The 26,349-nt window shown below is 37.6% G+C and overlaps 1 protein-coding gene across 5 annotated transcripts in view; it reads right to left on the reverse strand.

Annotated features, from left to right (window-relative positions):
• TAX1BP1 (Tax1 binding protein 1) overlaps positions 1–19,444 on the reverse strand; it is a 59,682-nt gene extending 40,238 nt beyond the window's left edge. For all 5 annotated transcript variants that reach the window (XM_061997472.1, XM_061997475.1, XM_061997473.1 and 2 more), the window contains exons 1-4: positions 19,373–19,444; positions 15,206–15,389; positions 4,356–4,458; positions 900–1,087 (exon numbers count right to left, since the gene is read on the reverse strand). In XM_061997472.1, the coding sequence (XP_061853456.1) occupies positions 900–1,087; positions 4,356–4,458; positions 15,206–15,382 (468 nt within the window). In that variant the 5' untranslated portion in view covers positions 15,383–15,389; positions 19,373–19,444. The remainder of the gene's footprint in view (positions 1–899; positions 1,088–4,355; positions 4,459–15,205; positions 15,390–19,372) is intronic.
• Positions 19,445–26,349: the final 6,905 nt, after the last annotated feature.

Raw genomic sequence — 26,349 nt, forward strand, 5'->3', positions numbered from 1 at the left:
AATGATTCTATGATCCTATGAAGCAAGATTATAAAACGATCTTTCGGTCAGTTTGAAAAACTGTTTAATTTTAGTACTATAAGTACATATCCAAACATCAAAAGTATCCCAGACATACCTCAATACTAAGTCGCTTATCCCTAACCTTGGAAAACTGTACATCAATTGCATTCATGTGTGTGCCTAGACAAAACTGACAAAAGAATAAAACATCTGATGGGAAGATAAGGAAACTGCACCAAGCAATTTCCCAATAAGCAACTCATACAGTCAGGTTGGTTTGATTTGGGTGTTTTTTTTTTCCTTTGGGGTTTGTTTTTTCAGTGGTTTTCAGCCTACAAAATATCAACAAGCAAATGGAAACATCCTGACTCTGGACATAAGTATACAAGCCTAATCACATCCACCTAGTAAAGCATTTGACACATAGAACACTGCTTTAAACAAATCAAGAGCTATACTAATATACTTAGGTATCTGCAATTATTCAGCCTAGTTTACAGAGCTCTTCACTTGTGTACAAACACTTTTTTTTTTCCTTACAACACCATTTCACACAAAGGGTATCCTTCTGCCTCCAGTTAGATGTAGGGTACAGATGTGAGACAAGCAACCATCTACTCTCTTATGGTCTCCTCATCTATGCTCAGTGCTACACTATACCTGTAACTAGGTACAAATTTTTAAAAAAAATATTAAAATCTTTACTCATTTAATCTGCAAATGTTCTGAACTCAAATCAAATACTGTAGAACAAACAAGAAACATATACATTACATATATATATGTAGGTTTTTTCCTCCTGGCTTGTTCTTCAATATCTATGAATGTATGTATGTGTATATATATTAAAAAAAAAAACTACACCAAAAAACATTTAAAGAACTGTTGAATCAAACCTCAAGAAGTCCAGCTTTTGTGGTCACCACTAACATATCAGAGTTTCCTTCATCTTCCATAGTGAGCAACTCTTCAACAGGGGAAGAGGTACGAAACTGGAAAGGTGTGCTTGCTCCACGGATTTCTCCTTTATGCGTCACATAACAGAACTGGTAAAATTCTCCATCATCGTTTGGTAGATAATAGCCTGTCAAAATAAATTCATATTTGAAGAAACAGCCTGTGCATAATGTCTCCATTTGGAAACATTATCAGACCATGTTTGACTTACAAAATTCATACTTATTATCTCAGTAAGGGACAGATAAATAATCAAAACAGCAGAAAGGAAAAGTTACCCTATTTAGTAACTTTCATCCACCAACAATTTCTCCTAGCTTTTAAAAACAAACACTGAAACAGTGTCAGGTAACAGGTGCTATATGGACACACCACCTTAACAGCAGTGGTTATGTAATGTATTCATGGAACAGCTAAAATCATCAGCCATCAGATGCCCTGAAGCTGGGTCAGGACTACATTATTATGCAACTGTTGTAAAACCACAGAACAAAGACTAAGCGATTTTTTGCCTTGGAATACTGACACAGCCAAAGACAAGAAATTAAGACAATACAACATGCAATGACAAGACATCTGCAGCTTTATTGGGTTCCATTTTTTGCATGTCTTAATGGAGTAACCACAATTTACTTTTGCTACTTTTAAATGCCAAAGAATGGGAATGCTCTGAACGGATGACAAACTGTAAGCATGGAGGGGATGGAGTGGGTGGTGTGAGGATAGTGAAACAAAGAATTTATTATTTAAAAGCGGAAAAAAAAAATTCTAGAATAAATCAGCCTCCTTGTAGCTAAGTAATACTGCATGCTGCTAGCAAATTAGTTCTGCGTTGACTGTTCAACTGAACCATTGCCCACTAAAGTTTCAACGTGAAGCCTCTTAGACTCTTGGATTCACATAAATATTTGTGTATGTTAAACAATAATTTCCAGAACTAATGATATTTTTACCTTTATTGGTAAATGCACAAAACCACACCTTACTCTGTTTAATGATAAAAAATCCAATTGGTTTTCTTCAAAACACCTATCAGAAACCCCAGCCAGCTTGAGTGTGATAACACCAGCAAAATAAATCCTCACCCAATGTTCAGGAGGTGATGTCACCCACTTCTGTTCATATCTCACAAACATTCAATCTGCTCCCTTTCTAACTTTATCATTAATTTCCATTCATTTCTGTTATATCACCAACTTTTGCTCCAGATTTCTAGAAGACTTTTCCCAGTACACTCCCTACTCTTCATACAAATGGTACAACACCACACATGCTATACAGACAGCACTTGTATCAAGCACTTCATGTTTCCATTAGTCTTATACTTTATTCCCTGTAGCTCAGAGAACAGTATCCTAATCTCAAAAACCTCAGGACTCTTGTGGTTTTGTACCTGACCACACTGATTCAACGCTTAAATAAGGTGATACTATGCAGAAAAGAATTCAGAACAATCTACTTCACAGGTCCATCAGGTATTAATATTGATTCAGATAAACTCTTTTAAAATCACTTCCAAGTCTTTTTTTCTTCTGTCTAACATGTACTGAAGACAACAGGTTCGGGACTATTCCAGCAAATCTACTTGATCATTAAAAAAAAAAAAAAAAATTATGCATGCTGCACAACATTTACATTTATCCCAGTTAATTGAGCTCCTACAAACTCTACTAATCTCATCTCAGCAGCACTAAAACATCTTGGCAAATCAAACTGGTAGGCTGTTGAGTGGAGAATAAATCTGGCAGCTCTGACAAAGCAGAGAACTGTCAGCATGGAAACTAACAGAGGAGAGGGACAGTTATCTGGTCTCCTCAGGTGTGCTAAGACTAAGTATAAATGACTGATCATTACATGTAGAATCCCAGGTTTCTAGGTCACTTTTAGTTTCAGTCCATCCCAACGTCACTCATTCAGTAAACTTTGGTGACTGTAAAAGAAACTAACTACTTCCAGTACATTGGCTTTTCATAGAAATCGAGGATATAAAGTAGTCATATCACAGGGATGCAATGAGCATCAAAAATAGCAGGAAAAAAAAAAGACTTGGCTTAAGAGAAAGGCCAGTGAACTCATCAACAAGCTAACACAGTAGGCATTTCAGGACTTCAATTATTACTTTTCTATTTTAAGCAATAAACACACACAAAGACTAAAGCCATCTCTGGGAAGTAAAAAAAGAATTTAAGATGGTACATTATGTTAGTAAGGAGTTTAATGCAAGTGCTCTTTTTACATGCAACTTCAAGTGTCTGCAGATTGTTTCCACTTTTAATATTCTGCAGCAAGAAGCTCTACACATTTCACGGTTACAGTTTCTGTCTCCATTTTGAACCTGTTACTTGGCAGCTTACATTAATGGCTCCTATTTCTTTAAATGAACAATGGATAATCCACTCATGCCATAGCTAGCTGACTTTAGAGTCATCAGTCACTTCCCATTAATTCCCTTTCCCAAGCTGGAAAACTCGGCAGAAGGTAGTCCTGAAAGTCACCTTAGTCCAACTTTCAAATCAAGAGACTGTCAGCCCTAGTCTGAGACTACCATGGCTGCTTCTAGGCACCATGTGGCATCCCCATGCTTCCAAACCAGAGATACCTGTCCAAGTGCTGCACTATTCTTTCTTAGTAAAAAAGTTCTTCATAATGTCAGATATAAACCTCTGGTCACAATCCATGGCCACTGTCCCTTTTTATGTTTAATAAGAGTGTGACTTTCATCTTTCTAACCTCACATCTTTATATAGAAGCTATTTCTTAATTTTTGTCTTCCATCTTGCACTTCACTTGCTTGTTCTACTAATTCTGAGATTGCCAAGAGGAAGGAGAAGATCTCCACACACTGAAAATGCAGATATACCATAGATTTGTACAGTGGTGTAGCATTTTATGTTTTCTTCTTTATTCTTAAAAATTTAGTCACGTTCAGCAACTCTGCATTGTCAAAAGGTCCTCTGCAACTCTCGACTATTCCAAACCTTCAAACGATGATCTGTGATTTATTATTGTAAATATTTATTCCCAATAAAGAATTTACTTTCTTTATTCTTTGACAAGAATCACCTTGCATTGAGAATGTTTAAATCCTAAAGACAATGTAAAGATACATGTTAAGAGAAGCCAATATTAAAAAACACTGTTTACAATTAAACAGTTTCCAGCAGAGCTTCCTTCTACCAGTCACGCATATTGTCCATCACTATGTAGAAACATACTAAGTCACATACTACACCTTACAATTTCCTTGACATCTAAAATAAAACAATTTCATACAGTGATATGAAGGAAATTCTCCTCTAATTTATGTTTGTGAAGTCTAAAACTGTTCTACAACCCTCAGCATTGTAATGAACAGGTAGGATGGAAAATAAAGGTAGATAGTACTTTATATTCACCTTGAAATGTCAGGACACAGTTAACAATTGATCCTTCCACATAATTTTCAGGCATAGGTGACCAAAGAAATGTATAATAATCTCTTGCTGTACTCCAACCAACCTAAAATAAAATAAACCACAACAAAAAAAAAAAGAGGAAGAGAAAACATTAAGCAAAAAAAATTGTTATGCACAGTTAAGATATCACAGTCTAGCCTTTACAACATACTGTAATATGCATATCTCTGCTTCAACATGCAATAAAAAGATAGTTAACAATGTTTACAAATCAAGAATATTTTAACAAGCATGTCAAAGATTTAGCATGAATTTTATTAAGCTTGTTACCTAAGGCAATAAATGGGTCTAAGGCAATAAAAGGGTTTATATAAATTAAAACACCAGACAGTTTTCACTGTATATTAAACTACTATTTGAAACTTTTTTTTCCCCTGTAAAAGATACACACTACTATGTTAAAAATACATAAAGATTAATTCTGAAGTTTATAGGGAGATTTTCTTAGTGTAAATTGTGTCAATGCTATTTTGAGTCTACAATATAAGGTCAGCAGAAAACAGTACATAAGAAAGAAAGAAACAGTGTGTTCTTCTACCTAAGGCAATGTTCAACAGAAAAGCAGTGCAGACTCATATCTTGATACATCCACTAGAATGGAATTACTTACTACATCTTAAGCTCATTCTTTGCTAAGATTTCTACAATATATCCTATGAAGGAGATTTTAAAGATGTCAATGAATGAGATTTCCTAAAATTGTTAATTCTCACACTGTTAAAAATCTCAGAAATAACAAGAAAAGCTCTTCCAGGAACTTAAAGTATAGATGAAGGCAATTTTTCCTGAACAAAAGTTCACACAAAAAACATTTTGCAGGGGTTTTTTTTCCAAAAGAAGTGTAATTGAGACAAACATATGTTTGTATATATATGTAGTATAAAAATATATTTAAAAACAAGTCTTCAATTACTATGTTTCATTTTTGTTTCATTCACATACTGACCAAGTTCTAAAAATGTATGACAACTACACAAGCAGCAAGTGTATTTATATGCATTAATAATCTGAACATAAAAAGCTCTTAAAAAATTGAAATTAAAGGAATCTTGAAAATCTACACTTAATTCCTACTTAGGCCTCACGTGAAGTCCTATTTTGCAATGAAAAAGATATTCCAATGTACTGAAATGTGAAACCAAAGTTAAAAAATAATAAACTACAACAGTTTCATCAGAATGCTAACTAAAGTGGCATACAATGAATCCAAATACATATGCTTTTATAGTTGATACGGTTAATTGGAAGGGCATTTGACTTGGAAAAAAAAAAGCACTAAGAATAAAACCTTTAAAACTAAAGCAACTCAAGTAAAACAGTATTGGGATCAAAATAGCTCAGATTTTGTTGTAAAAAAACTTAATTGGAATTCTTTTAATGAAAATAACTTCAGATATCAATTAAAAAAAAAAAAAAACACCCATACAGCAAACAAAGTATTACCAGCTACTAACATAAAATCAAAGTGCTGAAGCTGAAACAAATGCACACTAGTACTTTCTTACTATCAGAAATCTTAAATACATGAGACATTTCTATGGGATAACATTTTAGTCTTTAAAAAGTGAGAAATTTTCCAATTTCTGTAGGCCAGGAGGAGTACAAGAGGCATCATTTACTAGTCATATTTAAAAATTTGGCATGGATAGTGGCAGACACTACAATATTCACATTCAAGCACATAAGCATTACAAATTACATAAGAATTCTGGCACAAAACATTCCAAAGTTCAGAGAAGGTAAAAGGAGAATGACCTGTCAAACTATGGAAAACACTTGTTGTGAACTCTGAACTTCAATTCATCATCTGATGCCTTGACTGGCTGTGCTGATACCATTATTGTAAGGAATTCATTGAAAAACAATGGAAAAATTTTGATGAGTTAAAAAACTCAAAAACTATTAATGTTCTAATTTCTTAGACAAAAGAGCACCTGAGTCTTAAATGATGCAACTTCTGTAAAACGGGGGGGGGGGGAAATCATATTGTAATCAGAATTCCTCTTTGCTTTCAACACATTTTCCTACCTCTCCATTTCTCTACCTTCAGTTCTCACAAACTCCACTCAGAAATAAATTTGTAAATTAGAAACTTTTGCTTAAATTCCTTGTTTTCCAGATGTTAACCAACAGATTAACAATCCAGAAACCAAATCCTACTTTCACCTTCTCAATCTATGTTTTCAAACCAAAACCATGACTAAACATCACATCTCCTACACAAATGTCACATCTAGATTACGTTATGATGTACAATAATGTGTTATTCACGCAAACCTCACTATATTCACTATATTCCTATTTCGTACTTTTTAATAAAAAGGCTTATTTCAATTTAGGACATCATGAACTACATTTTAATCATAGAAACCAACTCTGTAATCACAGTAGAAACGTTGAAATCTAGTAAGATGTCCAACATCAGCATTTTGCAATTTGGTTGGGCAAACAGGTACAACACAACTGTCTGAAATACTCATATCAGACTGTAATAAATAGGCACAGTCATCAATAGGCACAGTCATCATGAAGGCTTTCTCTTCTTCTACGTTGTCCCACACATACAAACCCCTTTCTTACTTTTACAACACACAGTGCAATTAGTTTTGTCATATTTACATTTCACCCACAGTACAATTCCACTAAACAGCTAGAAGATTAGCTGACTAGAAAAATAAATGGGTGCAATGGGAGAGGAGTACAATCTGTGTGTCTGTCTGTATGCCAAGAATTGGTTACCAAATAGCCTACTGTGAAAAAATAAAAACAATTTTAATTTGCTATATCTCATTTAATTCTCATAAGATTCATTTTACAAGGAATCTAAGCTTTTTTAAGAAGAAAGTCCTGTCTTACAACTGCATAGTGATTGCAGTGTAAAAATCATTCCAAACTTCATTTTTAATTTCTTGAGTTTCAGATGAGTATGGAAAATAAACACTTTTCTGTTTCTCTATTTTGTTCCATTTCTTTCCTTTTCTAACACCTTGTTAAAGTCTGTCAATTCAATCTTGAGGGAGTGCTTTAAAGAAATGCTACTTTAAGGGCAGCTCACTTGGCATTTTCTTCCCTGGCCTCAGAAAGCAACTGCAACTGGAAGAAGAGCAACATTCATTCTGCTGCAGTAAAAGTGCCTTACATATCCATAGAACACATACTGACATGACCAGACCAAAGAAGCAAATACAGGAAATGTTTGTTTAGTTGAACCAACTCTGGCATAAGTAATGAACTTTTATTGTAAATACCTAATGTGACCCAAATAGAAAAACAAAAACTAGCCACACAACAACCAAAACCATGAAACACTGAAAACTATGTCCTTTTTGTTATTAAGAAGGTAAATTACCTAGTTTAGAAAGTAATTTGGCAAGTATCCAAAGTACTGCAAGAAAATAATATGCTACATTTGAAAAAAAGCAAAATTACAGACAGTAGGTAAGGCTCTGGACATACGCTGGACAGTATAATTACTACTGATAACAGTAAGTTAGCAGTCTTGACATAATTCACATGATAAGAAGCAGTTATTTTCACTCAAGACACAGAAAACACTCGTATTTAAGCAAAATGCAACTGGGCCCAGTACACAGGAAGAGATTTCTCCACAGCAGGCTTGGTCTGTGTCAAACTCCGAATCAAGTGACACTACTTGAAAACCACACTAGTGCTAGTGCTACTATAGCATGTAACAAGAAGAAAGTTATTCTGAACCAAGTAGCAGATGGAAAAATTAAACATCTGGGGCAGTGAGGCTCATTGCAGGCAAAATTACTGCTAGTTTACTGTCAACACTGACATGCTACTGACGTAATACACTTTTGAAGGCATCCTCATCAAATTGTCATATTTTTATGCTAATTCTGAAGGAATCAAATTGTACAAAAAAAATCAGAAGATGGACATGAGGAAAAACATTTATTAAAGCATTAAATATGCTTTAGTAACACCAAGGCATAGATATTTCAAAATAAGTAAGCAATGAAGTCAAAGCTACAACCTTTGGTTTTTTAGTATGTCTGTGATCACTTTATATCCCATGCAACTTGGACTTATCTCAGTCCAATCCATTTAAGACTTTACTTCAGACACAATCTCACTATTCACACTGAGATAAAAATCTGTTATACAGCAGAAGCCCTAAACTTGAAACATTTTTTAGTAGAAGATGGCTACAAGGTACTCTAGACTCTTTTTGAAAAGCTATACTCTTAAAATATTCTCTTATGTCCAGACCTGAAGAAGCCCATCTCTGCTGAATGTTACAAACACGTACAGGTAATCTTTTAACTCAGCCTATTGAGAACATATGGTATTTGTTGCAATATCAAGGTACTATCAGGACCCTAACCTATCATTATCTCTCGGTTGTATTTCTACCTCACAGTTCAGAGGAATATGTCAAAATGACATTGACAGAGTGCCTAGACCATAGGATCAACTTTCTCTCTTATTAGGTATAAATCAAAGTAAATATAGAAACAACATGAACTCGCTAAAAGAAAACTTGTTACATATGTAAATGACTGTCCAAAGAAATGCTATGACAGACAAAAGAGTACCGAAGTTACTGTTTACTTCAAGATATAAGTATGAAAATGTATTAAAAAAATGTGGATGAAATTTAAGTGAAATATTCATTTACTATCACATTTCGTGAGAACTATAAATTAGTACTATCTTCTGCTTCCAAATTATTAACAGCTACCATACTTTGTTATGCCAATTCTGTCTCTGACCACATTAATTACAAATGTCTTTAATTTTCTAAAAGTATTTGATAGATTTAACATCAATATTTCTTGCCAAAGGTAACATCATGGAAACAAATTATCCTTCTCTTTGTCCAACACAGAAACAGCAAACAACATTTCCACAGACTTTTTCTTTCTTTTTTTTTTTTTAAATAAAAATATCATCTGTTACTTACAACATGTTTTTCCAAAGAAGGTAAAATAGAAACCAACAAAAACATTCAATGTCATGGATACAGTAATTCTCAAAACATTCTGAATTCCAATAATTCTCTTCTCAAATATTTTAACAACAGGACATACTGTTCACTACACATTCCCATATATACCATCTCCTGCTGTGCAGTGATGATTTCCTGCCAGAAAAAATTGTATTTCTATATGCATGTGGTCAGTAATACATCCAGCTGTTGCACTATACTTCATAATGTCATCTGTATATATGGAAGTAACTGACACTTTCAAAATTAAAAAAAAAAAAAAAACCCAACAAAATCAATCTACAATAAAATCTGGACATTGACATGACTCATACAAGATATGCTGTTAGTTGCAGTCCAAAGGAGACTAAATAACCTAGAGTACTATGCAAAAACATATCTATATTGTCTTGGTAAAACACAACCACAAAGCTATTTCTTAGTGTCCATCAAATCCACTTTTGAATTCTGTTGCAGAAGTTTTCAATCTCAGACAAGTGAATTCTGAGGTTTGCTACACATTGGTATATTGATAAGACAGAAATTAAGTTTCATATAAGTATAGGCACTATGCCGATGCACAAACAATAGCTCACGTGCAACCTCCCAAATACTGAGGGCTCTCAGAGCAAGCTGGTACTTCCTGTGTCCAAATAAGTTACTAAGATCTTCCCCATCCTACTTATTGAGTTCTTCCATATGTTGTTACTATAATTATCAGATCATTTGTTTTAAGTTGTGCAAATTCAAAATGCCGACATTAAGAAATAACACATTTTATTTTCTTCTCTTGGGGTACACTAAGGCAGTGGATACCAAACTAGAACTGAAGAACAGAAAAGTTTTGATGGAATAGTTAATTAACAACACAGCAAGATCAAAGCCCTTAGTTTAACATATGTATGATTACCCGCTGATACTGCAGGTCTTTCCAGCATGCTGGCCTCAGCAAAATTAAATCTTCAGAAACCTAGAAAGTATTATGATGTAGCCCACAAACACTCTCACCTTTAACACTACTCTCTTGAAGCAACATTATTATGTTCATAACACTCTTTCTTTATGCTTTTGAGACACATAGTAAACCTGCTTCCCTTGTATACTGAACATCTGTCAGTCCTATTTGTACACATATGCCCTAGACAGAGGGATATGCACTGCTTCCTAAAAGTCAAGCAAGTTTTTCAAACACATCAGGAAAGCTGGACATTAACAATGCATTAATAATGAAAAAAAAATACATGGCTATAGGATTATTTCATTATGAAATAAAATCATAAGATGTAGGCTTCCCCATCTGGAGATTAGGACTATCTACCAGACAGACCATTTTTGCAACCAGATGTAGTGCACACATTCATTATTTTTCCTCATTTCAAAGGTTCAGCTTTAGATTACACCAAGGGCCTCTCCAGATTTTGATAAATCAGAAATAAGGAAAGAAGAATAAAGAGGGTATGCTGATCTTAGATCACTCGGAGTACGGACCTATGAAACTGATCAAGAATGATAAGCCTCCTTCCCTTTGACTCCACACTGAGAACCATCAGGTTCTTCTGCACAGAAACCCTCACTGAAAGCTGATCTCAAATTCTAGTTCCCATAAAACTGTGTGAAGAACAACTCAGGCATCTGTAATACTGTTTCGTTTGGTTGGGGTTTGTTTTGGTGTTTTTTTTGTTAACAAGCAAGGACATAACTGGTAAAGATCTTTTGGCACTTGATTACAGATGACACTCCAGAACATCACAAAAGCAAAAAAAAAATAGTAGCAATGAAAGAATATAGATTTGAAGACCGAGTCAAAATCTGGTTTTAAGTTTCATTTGGGGACAAAGAAGAAAGAGGTAAATTTATACAAAAATAATAAAATCACTGCATATTCAGAACTGCTGTGAAGGGTATCACTACCTTCATGACTGTACTTCCCGCCCTTCCAAGTTTTTGCCAAAGGTCCAATCCCAAAAGTAGTGTATGCCCTTAGATACACCCAGTTTGTAAGAAAACTGGTATTTCTGAAATGTCTCCCACATGCAACATTATCCTTTCAGTTTATTAACACTGGGTTTGCGTTTTCCTAAAAAACAGAAAATTACTTTCTTGAGAACAGTTTCAAACCTGATAGCACCATCACAAAGTGCCTTATGCTCAGCACCACAAAAGTTCAACATTTAGAAACTTGAATCACCCTGGGAACAAAAAAAGTATTTCAGCTACAGTGTATGCACAGAAGTTTGTAGAATCTGTTAAGTTTTAGAAGAACTGTTATTTGTTTGCTCATTTGTTTAGTTCTTTGTCATAATGCTGTCTGGCACAAATGCCTAGTTCAGGTGAAGTTCTAGACCTACTGTACCTCCAAACAAGACCTTTTTGATGTCCCCAATGGAGAACAGGAAAGCAGTATTTGTCCTTGCTCCTTATTTTAAGTTGCTTCATAAAACACCCTTGAGAAGAACATGAAGCAAACTGCTGTAATACCTTTCATTGAAGCCATTATTTTTCATAGAACAAAATACAGTGGAATACTCAGTAGACACAGAAAACACTCAACGCTCATAGTGAAGGTAGAAAAATCTCATGAGCATTAAATGTAGCAAATGAAAAGGAATGTGTACCAGCCAAGAAAGACTGATAAAACAAAATGCAAAATGAAGTTCTGGAATAAATACATAAATTAATAAATAACCACAATGAAACACAGAAAGAAACTCTTATAAGCAATTTCAGGATCCTACCAAGGATTCAATCTCTAACATCCCTTTTTCATATAAGATGCACAACACTAATGGCAACTACAACAATCACAAATGCAAATGTATATGGAATAAAAAGAGTTTATTAGACATGTAGGGCATACTGTGGAAACATTTAAAAACCCACAAGTTAAAAATTAAGAGTCAGTACTAAGAAATCAGGTTTTGCTTCTGGAACTATTCCCTCTATACCCATTTAGAAACTTAACAATCAAACCCTTACAGGCTGCTCTTCAGAACTCTAAAAGGATTTGAAAAAAAAAGCTTCAAATGTCACTCCACATCAAGCACACACACCAACCAATAAAGTAGGCAGAGCCCTTCTCCCACACACCTTCCTTCCTAGTCCACTCCTTCCTAGTCCACTTTTTCCCCGTAAGAATGATGCCCATTGCATCACACAGTGAGCGAGCTGAAGAATTAAACCAGCTGTGAAATAATGTGGTGAAATCTGGGAAATGAAGGAAGAGCTCTGTTTCTGGCACATCACTTCCCTGATCCATTTCACTGTGCAGCTGCACAACCAGCTGGACTAACAAAACAAATGGATGATACAAGAATACAAATAACCAGTACCTACTCAAAATATCATTGCTGCTGAAGAAGCTTATTTGGATTTGTAATCTAAATTAAAACCATTCACTTAAAGGTACCTTTACATTTTAAGTTCAATAAAAAAATTTTTAGCTAACTACTTGAGCAAACACAAGACAAAATACAGTTGAAACCATTGCCCCCTAAAATGGCATCTTATTTCATACTTATTTTCTATACTAATCTGGAATTATCATTGGCACTTCTTCAGCTGAGGTTGGTTTGTTTGTTTTTAAACTGAGTGCCTCTTCCCCTCAGTCTAGTATTCACTATTACAACATCAGTCATGTTCTATGAAATTCTAGGCAAAGGTTAAATGACACCAAACATGAGTTTGTTTTCTAAGCAATTTTTTCACCTCAAAGATAAATTGGACCTCTATTCCTGCTCCATGAACAGCCAGTGAATCAATGCTTCAAATTTTCTCATAGTAGCCTCACTTTCCTTACATATCAAGCCGATACAGAATATACATTAATACATTAATTACTGTTCTCATAACTGGTCAAGATTTGTCCCTTTTTTTTTTTTTTAGGCTGAAAATTGCTTTGCTAAACAAGGATCACATCCTTTTTATGTGTTTTAGAAAGGCAAATGATAAAACCCCTACCCTTCTCATCGGTTTTCAAACTACCTCCCAGTGGTTTGTTGACCATCCAGGAACAATCAGTTCTCTAGAGGTCACTCATGTTTAAACTCAGATCACACTATAGTAAAACTTCTGTCTATTATCTATCCCAAGACAATAATTTTCACACTATTTTACTATAAACATTACTCATACCATACATATTTGTTGTCACACAGTTGGACAGCTGGGTCCATTTACTCACTGTACTATAATTCTACTAAGTTAGTATATTCATAGTATATTCATAACACTTAGTCAGCATAAGCTGACATAACCAAAAAAAGAAAACAATTTGCACCCTTTTCCTCATCTCACAATCCTTCTTTCCCTTTTGTTGATGAGAATTTAGTGAACTGGAAATTTGGTAGGGGAATTCCATTTATAACAATTTAGTCCCAAAAATCTAGTCTTAACCTCAATCAATTCCTTGATTTGGTTAATCACGCATGAGTATGTTTCACATAAAGGAGAGGAAGCACAAGAAATAAGCCACCCAGTGCAAAAGATGTTTCAGCAGTAGTACTCCCTTATGCCAGCTCAACGTGTTCCACAATTGACTGCCAAAGCTGTGTCACCTGCCATTGCTAAAGCAGGATAAAAACTCATACAAAATCTACCCTTATAGTCAAGATGAAATCAAGTACCTGTATATGGTATACAGTTTCATACTACTTTTATTTAAATTTTCCTACATAGTACTTTAAGGATTCTGTCTGATTGCCTCTCTCACAACGTTGACTTCTGAGGTTATATTTAAATTATTTCAAAATACTTATGTGTAGTACAGACAAAACCTTCTTTAAAGTTTTGATAAAGACTTTTCTTGAGTTTCATTAATGCTATTAACTAAACAGTCAAGTGCTTGGTTACATTATCTGTCAAAACTTTTCAGATAATCAAGATATATATACACATACTTTTTAAAACTTTCCACTAGAGAAATGTGCCTGTTTGTATGACAACGTGTCCCTCACAATTTAGTGACTGTACAGATAGCATTAAAAATGCTTTTTGTTATAAAACACAGTACTTCCCTTTTGCAGAATAGTACTTTATCTTGAATGAAGACTAACAGTCCATCAACAATTTGCAGATTATAATGAACTTGAGCAGTTACATTCTTAAACAGTAGACAATTCTAAGGGAAAAGTCCTTTAGTACTGAGTCTGTTACTTTTCCCCCTTCTCCACTGCCAAAGCATCACTTATTTAAAGCCTGAATCAAAACCTCTATTAATCATTCAAGTAAAAGAATTTAAGCATCATCTACTAGGAGCTACACTGACAAAGAAACATAGATCAAGGTTTTAAATACAAGCAGATCTAGGAATTAATCAATTTCTGATCCCATAAACGAAACTTTATCAACCTTTAAAAAGAAGTCTAAATAACACAGATGTGGCCTCATTCCTTTTCTAAGAGTCTGCTTTGAATAATTGTACTGATCTATATTGTGCAGCCTGTTCTAACAAAAAAAATGAGTCAGAGACATGGGTCAGGATATCTCCAGCTTAGGTTTACTTACTTACTTTACACTTACTCTGGCTCTTTATATGTTCCTGTTCATCTCTTCTCAAATCACTTCTTTTTAATTCTGCATGCCACCACCACATAACACATTCCCTCTACTCCAGCAGACTTAAAGTGTACCCATTCCTCTAGTTTTGATCTCTAGTTTGATCTTTGTTTCAAAACTCACATTCCAATAGCACGAACCAATACATCACTTAAGTGATGTTTCACTTTAGTTTACAAGACAGCATTCACTTTTACAGGAATTTTTTAATTATTTTTTTTAAACTGACAAAAGAGAAGACAGTAAACATTGGAGAAATAGCAACAGAGCAAGCTTTACTTACCTTGAAAATACCAACCCAGTCTTTCTGATGAGGATGTATAAACTGGGTCAGAGTATAGTGACATTCAAGATGTGTGTTTGGAAGGTAACTTTTTGCCACATTTTGAAAAATCACATGTGCAAAATTGGAAGTCTGCAAAGTGTTAGCTGAAGATGGAACTTCTTGAAAGGATGACATGATTGATCTGTAAAAAAAAAAAAGTAGAAGTTCATACCTCAGTATAGTGGAAAAATCTGTTAAGTTACAAAAAATTCATCTAATTAAAATACACAAGACAGAAATCTAACAATTAGTTCCTCTGCTCTGAAAACAGATAGCTAGAGACTTTGTCCACCAAAGTGCACTGCCTCAACATCACTCCAAAACAATCACATCTCAGAATAGAAAGGCAGTCATTTCAGCAATGACATGAACAGACTTTTCTTAGCTGAATGTCTGCTGTATTATATCTCAAATACAGTGGCCGAAAGTAGGAAACAAAAGCAGTGGTATGAAAACAAAGCAGGATTCTGAGTTAATGAAATATTCTTAATAGTTCTGGATGTGGCAGGGAATGTGAAACAAAGCTCTATAGTCTCCCTACTGTAGTGGTTTTGGCTGGGCCAGGTTTCAGTAGCAGGGAAGGCTACAGGGGTGGCTTCTTTAAAGGAAGAGTTGCCAGACGCTTTCCCTGCAGCTGACAGGGCTAATATCCCTGAATTCTATGATGGACCCGCAGCTGACCCAGGCCTGGCCTATTAGTGACTGAGGTTAACACCTCTGTGAATAATTTATTAGAGAAGTTGCTAAACTGCAGCAGCAACAGGGAGTGAGAATGTGATGTCCACAGACATGAAGGCCAGCAGAGAAGGAGGAGGTGCCCAGGCACTGGAAGAAAGATTCCCCCGTAAACTGTGCTAAAGACCATGGTGAGGCAGGCTATCTCCCTGCAGTCCATGAAGGACCACAGGGGGAGCAGAGATCCACTCGCAGCCCATGGAGGATCCCATGCCAGAGCGGGTGGGTCCCCAAAGGAGGCTGTGACTCTTTGGAAAGCCCACGTTGGAGCAAGCTCCTGGCAGGACCTGGGAGCCTGAGGGGAGAGAGACGCGCACGCCAAAGAGCAGGTTTGCTGTCAGGACTTGTAATCCTGTAAGGGACTCAGGCTAGAGCAGTCTGTTCCTGATGAACTCTTCTCCCTGTGGATGACCCACAATGGGGCAGTGTGTAAGGAACTGCCCCTGTGGGAGGCTCTATGCTGGAGTAGCTTGGGAAGAACATAGCCCACGGGAAGGACCCATGTTGGAAAAGTCTGTGGAGGACTATCTATTGTGGGAGGGACCCCACACTGCAGCAGTAGGTAGTGTGAGAAGGCCTCTCCCTGAGAAGCAGCAGCAGCAAAGTCCACCTGTAATGAACTGACCACAACCCCTGTCCCCTCTGCTGCTGGAGGGAAAAGGAGAGTCCTGGAAAGAGGGAGGAGTGGGAGGAGGTATTTTAAGATTCAATTTTATTTCTCATCTCCCTGTTTTGTTTTGACTGTTTATCAACAAATCAAACCATTTCTCCCCAAGTTGAGTCTGTTTTGCCCACCATGCTAAGGGCTGAGTGATCTCCCTGTCCTTATCTCAGCTCACAAATCTCTTGTTAGCGATCTCTCTCCCCCGTTCAGTTTAGGAGAGGGAGTGATAGAACTTGGTGGGCATCTGGCACCCAGCCAGGGTTAAAACCACCACACTTTAACTTCTCAGAATCTGTACTGCTCAGTGCTTTTTCACAGCACCTTTATTTATGAAGTTTTTCTTCCTCTCTCAGTAAAAGTAACAAAGTCCCATTATAAGATATTTTTGAAAAACAAGAAAGTTTATCTAAATAGGAGAGGTTTGTTTGGGGTTGGGTTGGGATTTTTTTTTCTTCTTTATAAAGAGTTCTCTTGTCTCTGGTTTAGGAGTCTGAGCATCTTTCACTCTTCTCACTGTAACACTACGCTACCAGCCCTGTGTGTTTAGCTTCATCACCATAAACAATGAATTCCACCAATAGTAAGAACATTTAGGTATGCATGCCATTTGACAGATTAACACTAATCAGCTGGAACTGCAAAAGCTTTTGATTTTGCTTTCCATTCACCATGTCATTCAGGATAATGCTAAAAGTTACAGCAGTGCAAGATGCTTCACAAGCAGAACAAGAATGTCCCTTCCTCAGATTCAGCAATATCCAGCAAAAATACAGATGGGCAACTGAAGAGTTTCAAGTGTTGCACTTCAACACACAACTACAAGTTTGTCAAAATATTTAATGTTAGGAGGGTTAGAGCTGTGTATCTCTGACACATTTCTAGAAAGATGAGCCATCCTATTCTTGCAATTGCTATGAAACTTAATTTCATACTGACTACACAAATTCACACCCTGAATGAGGTAACTGACAACCGTGTGACATAATATATTACTTTCCTTAAAGATACATGGGAAAACCAATCCCAAAAACAAGCAGGCCACTGCAGCCCAAGAGGTTCAAAGATTAAAAGCTGTTTGTGTGTTTCTTATAGTCTTTTAAAGTTTATTTTCACGAGTTGAAAAATAAGTAAAAGCTCACGTTCTCTGAAATAAAATGCGTTGTGAAGAAAACTGGTATTCATATTTCAAATTAAGTAAAAAAGTATAATGGGATGTTTTAGGTTTAAGCCCTCAATGTCTTAAGCTTATAATTGACCTATCTATTTTAACATATGAAGTGCATCTAGGCAGCCATAACATTATTTTGATGTATCAGATGTTAAAATAAAAAGCAATTTGTAGCCTGAACAACACAAGTAATACGATCAAATTCCAAGGTTAACAAAGGAGAAAAACAAGAACTTACACAAGGAAGAAACTGAGTAAAGATCAAAAGACAGCTTTTGAGAGGCAACAGGGTGAATGTAAATCCTATTTGTTATCTCGCTTTGGAGTCCAGCAGCATATAGCATAGTAAAACCCTGAAAACTCCCAACACCTTATCAAGACAGAGGACTATATTTAAGACATCTCTCAAATCCACTCTGAACTATAAATGGTATGAAACAGTAGTTTTTACAATTCTAAAAGAAACAGAAGAGCCTTATTTTTTTTTTCAAGAGCAACAAATACACTCATGTAATTCAGTAGTATCTGAAGAGAAATACTGATATTAAACTACTTCAGTTCTCATTACGTATAATTTCAAAAAAATAAACAAGGTAGTTAACAAAACCTATTGAACTTTTTAAAAAACAAGTCGATTTTCAAAATTGGAAAGTTTATCCAAAGCACATATTATAAAAAAAAGAATACCCAAAAACTCCCCAAACATTAATTTCTGCACAGTGATTGCCAGATACCACAGCTAAGTACTAGCCTTAGTGAAACCAGAAAACGGAGACCAGTTTCCATGACCAAAGCAGAACTATTCGCAAATGTGAACTTGTATAGGCTAGTAGAATCATCCGGGATTACTGCTGTGCACTTGGAAAATCCCGGGAGCTTTTGTGAAGCCGAGATCTACTTAAAGTTCAAGGATAGTTTAGGTGAACTGGGAGCTTGCTTACTTAGCTGACAGCTACCGGCTGGGAAATGGGAGAAGAGGAGAAAAAGCTACGCTTAGGTTTCGTTAAGTGACATGACAAGTGAGTCCCTCAGGGAGGCTGAACGTCTCAAAAGTGACGGAGGGAGGAAAAGCTCGTCAGGCAGGAAAAACAGACACAGGACGAGCCGCACCGCCCCAGTCAGCTCCTCCCGGCGTCCACTGCCTGAGTTCCTGACGGCTCAGGAAGCACCTGCCCTGCCTTCCCCCACCCCTCTCCTACCCCCTGCCCCGTCAGCGGCCGGCGCGGCCTCACCTGCCTGCCGCGGATCACCTTTGCTCCAGACCCTCGCAAGGCTCTCGATGCCACAGCGGGCGAGGGGAGTCCCACTGCCTCCCAGAGTACGGCCGCCCAGGCCCTGCGCCCCCCGCAGCGGCCGCCATTCCTCCCTTTCTCCCCTCTCGATTACGACCGGCTCAAGACAGCTGAGGGGGGGAGGAGGGGGGCCGGCTGCCCGGTGGCGCAGAACTGAGGCATACAGCCTAACGGCCCCGCTTGCCCCAGGAACTGCCGCAGGCCCTCAGGAAAGAGGGTATCAGACCTACCCATCCCCCCCAACCAGGCCTGGGAGGTCCCCTTACCTAGATAGACGCGGAGGGCGCCGGGGACATCAACATGGGGCCGCCGCCATGAACGTCTCAGAGCCCCGCCCGTCCACTGGCGTCACTTCCAGCCCCGGCACCGCCCGCGCCGGAGCCGGAGCCGTCCGTGGGGCCCGGCCAGGCCTACCCCGCCCGACCCGCTTGAGGTCCCTCAGGCCTTCGCGCCCTTCCACAGATGCGCGTCTTTAGGGGTGCGAGAGGGCCTGAACAGGATTGTGTTCCCCCCGTGTATTGTGCCGTGTATCTGTTACCACCATAGAGTGCACCAACCCTTTGCCGCAGTTCCCTCCCTTTGTGTTAATTTTTACAAATTACCCCTATAATGCTCACATACCCTAATTTAATTATAATCTCCTCAGTCCCACTTCGAAAACATAGGTGTACTTGCACCTTGTAAGTCACCACCATTAATCTCCTAGCCTTTGCAGTTTTTCCAAGCCGACAGAGGGGTGAGATAAGAGTGACTGTAAATGCTTAAACACAGTTCTGCTTGGTTACATTGGCAAATCTCCATGAAAGTACATTACCTCATAAATTCACTGGCTCTACTTGATTTTCATCCAAGGTCACGTACCAGAGTAACAGGGCTGAGTAACAAGGAGCAATTATGAGTAACTGTCCTTGGTATGTGGGACTTCCAGTATGTTCAGCCTTGGTTGCTGTCACAGTCTTCAAGATCTCCTTTACCTCATTGCTACTACTTTTTCTTACATATTTTCAAATGTATTCTCAACAAGCAGGTTATGTGAAGAAACGTTCTTGTTAGAAATAGCATTACATTATAGAATATTATAGAATTAATTATTAGAAGTAATTACTTGGATTTTTTTACAAGTTCACCAGCTTTTTCATGGTCCTAACAGAAACGAAACTAAGGTGGATCAGAGAAACTATCCTTTTAAGTAATTAAGGGTATTCATTGTACTTGCTTCTGTTTCGCTCTTCTCATTTCTGAAAACACCTATGTCTTCAGGCGTATCACAGATTACTAAGTAATCATTGATTTGTATACACAATAATATGCCATCCATACATTCCATTTTTCCTGGAAGGCAATAAATTCTCTGCATTGTAATAATAGATCATTTCAGAAGACACAAGTAGTCTGTGTGCAACACTGTCTCCTTTAAGACCAAATTTTTGTGGCAGAAAAAAACTATCAGCTTAATCAGAAAAGCAATAAATATTTCTAAGGAGGTAGGGAAAGCTGTTTCTTCTTATCTCTATCCTACATATCTTCTCCTTGCTGTTCTGCTCTGTATGACCTGATAAAGGGCTGTCTAAGAGTCACAAGATATAGTTCTCACATGGGCTAGAACCTGGGAAGGACTTGGGGTTTACAGTCATTAGCTAGGGAGTATCAATGTTGTTGAGACTATGTAGTTTTGCTTTCATTTCACACCATTGTAATGCGAGTTTATGGAAATGTAATGGGAAGTCTGAAATAAAAATGTTCTTTGCCAGTTAAAGTTTTTACAGTGAATGCCTGAAAAACAATCTCCCTTTCCTAATTTAAAAAATATATATCCCCAGTCCTGAGTTTTTTAAAGAAACCAGGTATTTTCTCTGCAGTTCATAAATGTTCATTAATTCGGTCAAAAGAGTAAGTTATGGAAAAAATGGCAAATGTCAAGTATCTTCTTGATGAAATTCTCCCTCTATATGTCTTAAAGTCAGAACTATGGAGGTTGGAAGGGACCTCTAGAGCAGATCAAAGGAGAGCATATTGCTCAGGGTCTTACCTGGACATGTTTTTAATGTCTCCAAGGATGGAGATTCCACCACCACCTGAAAAGAGGTCCTCTTCCAGTATTGAAAATACTCATAGTAAAACAGTTTCTTTACATCAAATTGGAACTTCCCATGTTCCAATTTTGTCTCTTGCCTCTTGTCCTCTCACTGTGCACCTCTAAAATGAGTTTGGTTCCATCTTTTCTACACTCTCTGCTTAGCTACTTGTAGATACTAATTGTAGCTTTCTCATAAGACTGAAAAAAAACAGTTTTCCCTCTTTTTGTGTCTATATGTACAATTCCCAAAGAATACATCTAATTTTGTTGGCAAAATACATTTAACCAGGGTGTTTATTGGGAAATAAAAAGTTAGGAGAATCCTCTTATTGTCTCAAATTTCTGAAGGGCATAAATAGGAGAACAAATGTACAATGGCTTATTACGCTTGTGGCTTTGAAAGAAATACGAAATAAGGTTAATGTATATGAGTGCAATAACTGGATTTGAACATTACTAGATTCCAAAGAAGTTTGAAATTCAGTCTGGGACATAAAAATTCCCCTGCTTTGTAGTTAGTTATACTGAGCCTTTGTGAGGACAAGGCATGAGATGAATGACAAATGTTCACTCTGTTCAAACTCTAAGCAGCTAAGCAGAATTGCTAGAGAAACTGTAGGGCAATTACAGACTCCCAAGGAACAGAGCCTTGCACGTTTGGAAAACATTTACCGTTTTCATAACTGCACTTTCTTTTTAAACCTGTGAGCTCCTTTAGCAATTTATAGCCTTGAAATTAGATACAAGTCCCCATCACATCTGTTTAACCTTGGATGTATTTGAACTTTTATTCAGATGCAGAACCTACAATTTTTTTGTGTTTACTTTCTTTGTTACAACCTGAACCAAAGACATGAAGAGTTTTGGATCCATCCCTGAATTCTCCCTCTGAGGCCCATCTTTGCTTTGTAGGAGTGGCAGAAAAATGCTGTATTTCTAGGGTTTATTACCAGAGAAAAGTACTTTATGTTGTGGATATTCAATCTATTGGCATATGACATGATGATATTAATGAAGTGTGGTAAGGCAACACTTTGGTTCTAATGATTTTGTTTCATTTTGGGTTTACTCCTATATCAACACTCCCAACTTTTAAAAGTATGGGCCATGTGAGATGTAATATATATATATATCAATGTCACTAATCGGAAGCTCTTTCTGGGCACGTTGTAAAGCACACTTAATCACTTCTTTAAGATCATGTTACAGAAAGCTATTAACTATACTCTTAAAACAGTTAAATAGTTATAAATAATGTTTTATATTATGGCTGACAACACTGAATTGCCCATCATTAAGGAAATCTAATCACAGGGCATGCAAACTTTGCCTTCCAGTAAGATGGTGTGGCAAAACTATGGAACGTATTAGAAATCACATACTATTGCTAACATTTCCTATTAAGGAGAAAGTCTCTCTCTGTATATTTTGGATTTATTTTCCAACACTTAATTGCAGCTGATGAAAAAAAGCTATTCAAAAGTTGCCAGGATTTTAAATCTGTATGAGTGTGATTGATGAAATTTGTGGAGTTTCCCAAAAGAGTATAGGTGAGAGCAGACATGTAAATGTATGTGTGTGCATGTACATGTATAACAGAGGAAAGAGCAAAAGCTTACTCCTAAGGTGTGAGACTTGGCAGCACTGCACTGTATGTACAATGGGCACAAGAAACCCCATGTCTGTAAATGATTGCGTTTGAATTGCTGTTATTTCACTGTTGGGTTTCTTTATTGTTAAAGCGAAAAGGAATGTTTTTAATAAATGCAAATAATGATTTAAATGCTTGAACATACTGAGGCTTTACTCTCTGGTGTGTAATTAATATATGTGCACTGGAGACCCAGGTCTGGGGGAGTGTTTCATTTCTTATTTATGATGTTTGCAAGGTTTTTTTTTCCTTTTAGCGTGCTTCTCAACTGGCATACACAGAACTGCATGTAAATGACCACTGAGTAGGTGTCACTGAAATCTTAGCAGATATAGAACAGGTAAATATATTTGTTTGGTATGCTTTGGTAGATTTAATGTTTCTTCCAGCCTTTTATCTTTGCTATCTGAAAGTAACAAGAAGCTCCCAAATGACCAACATTTTGTTTTCAGAGGTTGGAAAACTGCGCGTGGCAGGAAGCAAACAAGCAATGTGATTTTAAAGTTCTCAGGGCACAGTACTTAATCCTGAGGGAGACTGAAAGCAGAAAGACACTTTCCGCAGCTACCTATAGTGTATTTCTCGTATCTGCTTCTGAGTTCCCTTCCAGCACTGGCTGCCACCACTAACAGAGCACAGAAGTGTCTGTATACTGTATCTGCAAGAAGCTTGGCTGCTATCCCATTTTCTCATAATGGTATATATTTTTCTTAAAGGATCTAAAGATGTCTGAGTCCTCATACTAATACTGTCTCCCAGTCTCCTATCCTGGCTCTAGTAGTTCTTGCATTTCCACCACTTTACTAGTTTTTCTTGCTTATTGCCTACCTGAGCAGCTGTATATATCACATCAGGTGCTCAAACTGGGGAGCTCAGTTCTGTTCCACAACATCCTGTCAAGGCCAGTACCACTCAACTGATGCAGGAGTTCAGACTCATACTTGACTCAGAAGCAAGGAGAAGGGCTGCCAGGTCATGCAGTGCACTTGTGAGAGGTTGTGCCTGGCCTGGGGCTTGAGACAAAGCGCAACTCATGCTGCTTTTCTACATAGCCCCAAGTCTGGAGAGTGGTCTAAACCTCTTGTGTTGCTACTTGCACAGGAAACTTTATGGTTAACAGATCTCAAGTCTAGGTTCATAGAATCATAGAATCATTTTGGTTAAATTGTTAAAGATCTTTAAGATCAAGTCCAACTACTAACCTAACACTGCCAAGCCCAGCACTAAACCATGTCCCTCAACACCTCATCTATGTGTCTTTTAAATTCTCCAGGGATGGTGACCCCCATCTCCCTGGGCAGCCTGTTCCACTGTTTAACAACTCTCCCAATGAAAAAGTCCTTCTTAATCTCTAATCTAAACCTTCTCTGGTTCAACATGAGGCCATTTTCTCTTGTCCTGTCATTACTTGAGAGAAGAGACTGACTCCCACCTTCACTTTCAGGTAGCTGTAGAGAGTGATCATGTCTCCTCTCAGCATCCTCTTCTCCAGGCTAAACAACCCAGCTCCTTCAGCCACACTTCATAAGACTTGTTCTCCAGACCCTACACCACCTTTGTTGCCTGTCTCCAGCACCTCAGTGTCTTGTAGTGAGAGGCCCAAAACTGAACACAGTATTCAAATTGTGGCTTCAGCTGTGCTGAGTACAGGGGGACAACCACTTCTCTGGTCCTGCTAGTCACATTATTTCTAATACAAACCAGGATGCCATTGGCCTTCTTGGCCACCTGGGCACACTCACTGCTGGCTCATGTTCAGGTAGCTGTTGACCAACATCCCCAGTCCTTTTCTGCAATACATGTCTCCAGCCACACATCCCCAAGTCTGTAGCATTGCATGGGATTGTTGTTGCCCAAGTGCAGGACCCAACACTTGGCCTTGTTAAACCTCATATAATTGTCCTTGGCCCATCACTTCAGCCTGGGCAGGTCCCTCTGAAGAGCCTTCCTCCCCCCAAGGAGGTCTAAGCACCCACTCAGCTTCATGTCATCAGGAAACTTACTGAGGGTGCACTCAGTCCCCTCATCCAGATCATTGATAAAGACGATAAATAGAACAGGCCCCAACACTGAATCCTATGGAATACGACTAGTGACTGGCCGGCTGTCAGCTGGATTGAACTCCATTCACCACACCTCTCTGGGCTTGGTCATCCAGATAGTTTTCCACTAAACGTTCATCCAAGCCATAGGCAGCGAGTTTCTCCAGGAGGATGCTATGGGAAATGCTGTCAAATGCTTTACTAAAGTCCAGGTAAACAACATCTACAGCCTTTCCCTCATCCACTAAGTGGGTCATCTTGTCATAGAAGGAGATCAGGTTAGTCAAGCAGGATCTGTCCTCCGTAAAACCACGTTGACTGGGCCTGAACTGGTTAGCAGGCAGTTTCATAAAGCTTTAAAAAGTCTCTTTCAGCATGGATATGGAATGGTTGTCCTGTATGTGCTTCCTGATGGCCCTCAGCATGATCTGTTCCATAACCTTCCTTGGCACTGAGGTCAGAGTGACAGGCTTGTAGTTCCCAGGGTCCTCCTGCCCCTTCTTGTAGATGGGTGTTACATTTGATAACCTCCAAACCACTGGGATGTCCCCAGTGAGCTGGGACTGTTGGTAGATGCTGGAAAGGGCCTTGGTGAGCACTCCTACCAGCTCCCTCACCACCCTCGGTTCTCACCTTCTCCTGCTGCTTCTACACCTACATTATGAGTTCTTAAATTCTATGAATAAATAATAACCATATTGTTACATACATTATGAACATAGCAATTACTAGGAAGCACAGTGCTAAAATTAAAATTTGTCTTCAATTCATCCCCCTCATTATTTGTTATTCTGTCTATCAACATTGTACAAAGAAGAATATGTTGGATCTGCTGTGCAAACTTACTTACAGAAAGTAATGTTATCTTTCAGATATTATCTGATCAGCACCACTTAGAAGTGCAAACTATATTTTTACCTCTTGTATCCTGTATTTTTTTTAAACTTTCAGAGCTTTTCTTTTTTCATAAATTAATTTCTTTGTATAAGGAGTTTTTTTAAAGGCAGAATATTGCAGTGCTTGCATTTCTGCAACTTTCTACATAACTAAACGTATTTAATAAATGTGTCTCCCCTATGCTAATAACTATTTTATATAATACTGTAACAAAGTTAGCAATATTGCCCCAATTGTGGTTGCATGTTTCTGTGTTTTGGAGGTGGATTCTTTCAATCAAAATACAATTTACATTACTAATATGGGTAACAGTTCTTGCTCTTTTAAAACCACAGTAACGTCACAGCCATGACATATGGCTTTAGTTCACCACATGGCAAAGGACCTGCTGGGCCTATAGCAAGTGTTTTGTACACAAACATCATCCTTAGAATTTTTTTTTACAGTGTGTATCCCAGTTATCTTCACTGGAGTATGTCAGTGGGCAGCATTTGGTCTGTGTGTCTACATCTTTTGAATATACCATGTTTGTACTGAAGGAGACGTTTTAAGGCTTTATGAAATGGCCTGCTAAAA

Source organism: Colius striatus, chromosome 5, assembly GCF_028858725.1.
Source record: "Colius striatus isolate bColStr4 chromosome 5, bColStr4.1.hap1, whole genome shotgun sequence".
Lineage (NCBI taxonomy): Eukaryota > Metazoa > Chordata > Aves > Coliiformes > Coliidae > Colius > Colius striatus.